This window comes from Cryptomeria japonica, chromosome 11 (genome assembly GCF_030272615.1).
Source record: "Cryptomeria japonica chromosome 11, Sugi_1.0, whole genome shotgun sequence".
Classification (NCBI taxonomy): domain Eukaryota; kingdom Viridiplantae; phylum Streptophyta; class Pinopsida; order Cupressales; family Cupressaceae; genus Cryptomeria; species Cryptomeria japonica.
Window position 1 is genome coordinate 406,027,384 of NC_081415.1, and position 4,164 is coordinate 406,031,547.

Below are 4,164 nucleotides of genomic sequence, written 5' to 3' on the forward strand. Positions count from 1 at the left end.
TTAACATGCGCATGCAATTTGGAATTTGGACAGAATCAAAATAATAGAAAAAAATTTCAAGCACCTTGTAGCAAAACTGGAACGGTCCTTCACAACAGGTTTTTGCATTTTCCATCCAAAAATATTTTCATTGAGCAGCTAAACTTGGCATCCACCTAATGTCCGTTAAATATTTTTTTAATAAAAGATTCTATATCAAAAAGAGATTCATTTAGCTGTTTGTTATGCTTGCCCTGCTGTTTTATTTTCCAATTTTCTATATTCTCTGTATAAATTCAATGTCCGTGCAAGGTAGAGTGCAGCACAAAATATGCTATGTATTTTGGGGTTTAAAAGTACAATGGACGTAAGTATCCATAACCTTTAATAGGAAACGGTAACATGGTTATTAAAATGCAACTTAAATTCTACAGAGAACAGTCTGCAGAATTTGACCCAACAAATGGCAAAGAACAAAAACCTGGAATGACTTATAAACTTTCTGGCTTGCAAAAGATGCTACAGACTTAATTGCAGGTTATAGACTGATGCTCAGCACCTAATACATTAAACTGAAATAACAACAACATGAAGCCCATTCATCACCTTAGCCACTTCCTTAGATCACCAACAGAGGAGGGTGTAGTTTCATCCCCATTGTTACTCCCTGTAAAGGAGATACTTGATCTCTCAATCCTAATAGGACCGGGAATGCCCCTCAGACTTGGGCTCTTTAAGCTAGGGCTCTTTTGGGGCATAATAGAGCTAGCAACTGAGCTTGTCTCGACAGCAGGAAATGACAATCTCTTCTTCACAGAACTCCTTCGCTCCTTTTCAGGCGTCGCAGGCCTCTGTCTAGGTGCGCTCTGTGAACGAGCTTTGGCCCTTGCAGACTCGGTGGCAGCCATGTAATTGGGTACAGCAGGGCTACTAAAATCATCAATTATGCTGCTGCGCTTTGAACCCAGCCTTGTACCACTGGACAAGCTGGGAGTATGCGGTTCTTCATAGTAGTTAGAGTGTCTGCCACATGATTTGGGGCTTGCAGAGCGAGGATGAGCAGACCCAGAAATCTTTGCAGGGGAATGATGAGACCTTCGGGCAGGGGATGCCCGGCATAAGTAATGTTGATCTGGGTCACAGAGAGTTGGAGGTTGGGAATGGTGGCGTGATCTTTGTATACAATAGGAGCTGCCCGTATCCACTTCTACAGTCTTGATGGCTACTTCGTCCACACTTTTGCTGTCCTTTTCAAGATTTCTGCTTTCCCATGGCTTCGCAGCCATCCAACGCTCAAGCCAACTCCATCCCCAGTGGCCTTTCTCGCTTTCACCGTCTGAAACCGCCGATGATCCATGCCTCGGGCTACATTTCCGCAGCTAAAGGCAATATACAAGATTAGGAAAAGAAACCCAACACAAAAAACAATATTTCAGGTGGTCAAAAATGTAATAGCATTGTCATCTTCACAATTGAATTTTCATTCAAGATCCTCCTGAAATTTCCAGACAAACAAACTCTACTTGCAGCGTCTCGCAGAAAGCATTAAACAGAGGATTTTGAACTACAAACCAATTTGGCCTAAAACATGTTGCCAAAACAGACTTCTGTGTTGTGAAAAATCAAATAGAGATGAAACCCATCTTGTTTTCAAGCGCCTACAGAACAACAATACTTTATAAAACATTTAAGACAATTTTTTCCTGGTTAAAGATGTCAGAAGAAATCTGTTCACTTCTGAATTAGACAAACACCAAATAAATAGAGATGAAACCCATCTTGTTTTCAAGCACCTACAGAACAATACTGTATAATACATTCAATACCAAAATTGCCTGGTCAAAGATATCAGAATTAATCTGTTCATTTCTGAAGTAGGCAAACTCCAATTAAATAGAGAGCTTTGAAAAGTTATTATTAACACTCTCTGTAAGCTTTTTAATCTGCTGACTGAATGGTTGCAAACACAAAAGCTCGGCAAACCAATGTATACGCCAACTTCAGATTCGAGGTTCTGATCAAAAAAATATATTTTTACAGAACACTCTGTTTTATGTGCTTATAACACCAACAGAACTGATGCTACAACATTTAACGGATTACCAGAAGTTCGAAATGGCATACCTGATGAGAAAATGCATATGCCAAGGCTCTCTCACGCTTAGCTGCAGCCTCTTGTTTGCTTTGTGTCTTTGCTCTAATTTCCTCCACAGTATGGACACGGTCATCCCACTCTTCTTGTGTATGATCTCTGGAATGAGACTGCATTCCAGCAAATTTAAACATTCAAATGAAACAAACAATTTGAAAGGACCCCAAAAATCAATGGGGTGTACAATAGCATTTTCTTGCTGTCAGAAACAAGAAATTTCTTGCACTCTCTGAATCTCTTATCCTCTAAAAATACCTAAAAAAACAGTTTTGAAATGTTGAACTAACCAGAGAATTTCTTTCAATGGCTTCCCGCTGCCGTCTCTCCCAAAGTTGGCGTTGGACCGACTGGGTTTCTTCAGCGAGAAGGAGACGGCGGTCCCGCACACGGGCCTGAACTCTTACAAGAGCTTGCATGCACCGCAATGTCGCATTGGTTTGCTTCCTCACATTATATCCTCTTACCAGGGCCTGAAGCCTCACAAGCCCTTTCAGGGCACGCAAAGCCCGCCTCGCCTAAATTCACAAAAGCACAAACTAATTTCAGCAATAAGTCCTGCAAAAGACAAAACTTTCAACCCGGAAAAAAACTTAGATCTTTGCTAGTACTAACCAGGTATCCCCTAAAGGAAGTTTGTATCCTGATGGCTGCCAATGTCTGGATGGGATCTGTTTCCTGAGAAATGGAAGGCCTTGTGAGCCGCACAACTTCAACAGCTGCCTGAGCAGAGACCACTGCAGCTTCTGCAGCAGCTGCAGATGCCAGAGCCACGGCAATGGCACGCTTCTCACCACCCACATCCTTATTCTCAACTGCATCCCCCGATACTGTTTTTTCATGATGCTCCTCAAATTGTGATGATTTTCCAAACACCCATTTGCGCTTCTCTTTTGGGCTTTTTTTCTGCGCTCAATAAACTTCAAATCATTAGCCAATATATCCTTCTCAAAGATAAAAAATGCAGAGTTCCCAAGTTAAAAGAAAATCCAAATACCTTTTCGCCCTTGCCTGTACTGAGTTCTTCTCCTTTACCTCTGGAGGGGGAGCGGTACCTTAAGGATTTTTTAGATTCAGGGTCTTTGGAAGGAGATCCGAATGCCCTTTTCACGGCTCTAAGCCAGGAGCTCCCCTTTTTTCCCATGAATCTTTCCTCTCCACCAACCTGCAACTGTCATTCAGCTATGTCTCTGCAACAGAAGAAAGAATTACATAACATTTTAAAGACCAACCAACAAATCAAGTTCATAACATTCCTTGCCAGGCACTAAATAATCATTCAAACCAAATATCAGAAGTTTGGTGCTCTGAGCAGTCAAAGAACTTCCTTTCAACTTACTCTGCAATAACTTTACCAATCTCTGGATGAGTCAGTTGGGCAGCTGTGCCTGCCGTCCACTAGTAGTCAGTTAATGTACCATTATTTCTGCAGTTTTAGGAGGCAAATTATGGTTTAGAGCGCGCATCGGTTTGTGAATCCGCACTATGCACATTTCTCAAGCAAAAAGCTCGTTGGTAATTGCACATAAAGCTGTTAAGCTTACGAGTTTTTAAATGGAACCTGGAGATTTTAATTCTCGGAGTAATGAATGAACATGTTATATCCGTTACACTGTGGAACTTTTGTCTCTTCTGATTCCTAGCTACTTGTAGAAATCCGTTTGTTTTATTTAGCCTCACTTCAATTCCCTCTCTTCATATCATGGCGCCATCTTTTTTTTGATAAATGTTTTGAAATTTTATGGAAAATAAGATTTTTAGATTAGTGTTGAGGATAGAGTATTTGTTTTGTCGAATTTGTTTTTATTAAAAAACAGAAAAATAAGGGGCTAAACGCTATACAAATTGTTGCACCCCTCTCATGAGCAATTTCATCTTGTTTAAGTACTATAATAGTGTTATGGTGTTTATAAAATTTTGTGAATGTATCATATGGATGAATTACTTTGAAAGAATATTTGAAAGAATTGATTAGATATGCAATTTGATGTTTTGATATGTATTATTCTAAATATGATTAAAGTTATGGCATGACT

The 4,164-nt window shown here is 40.1% G+C and overlaps 1 protein-coding gene across 2 annotated transcripts; it reads right to left on the bottom strand.

Annotated features, from left to right (window-relative positions):
* Window positions 1-297: 297 nt before the first annotated feature.
* On the bottom strand, window positions 298-3,645 carry LOC131071576 (protein IQ-DOMAIN 17). 2 transcript variants are annotated; one of them, XM_058007472.2, is made up of 6 exons: window positions 3,468-3,645; window positions 3,126-3,318; window positions 2,744-3,034; window positions 2,419-2,646; window positions 2,104-2,241; window positions 298-1,358 (listed from the first exon to the last, which is right to left on the bottom strand). In XM_058007472.2, exons 2-6 carry the CDS (start codon window positions 3,270-3,272, stop codon window positions 582-584), a joined length of 1,581 nt encoding a protein of 526 aa, XP_057863455.1. In that variant the 5' UTR covers window positions 3,273-3,318; window positions 3,468-3,645; the 3' UTR covers window positions 298-581. The 2 variants fall into 2 exon arrangements, with proteins under 2 accessions (XP_057863455.1, XP_057863456.1); XM_058007473.2 differs by having other exon boundaries at window positions 3,126-3,299; window positions 3,468-3,639.
* Window positions 3,646-4,164: the final 519 nt, after the last annotated feature.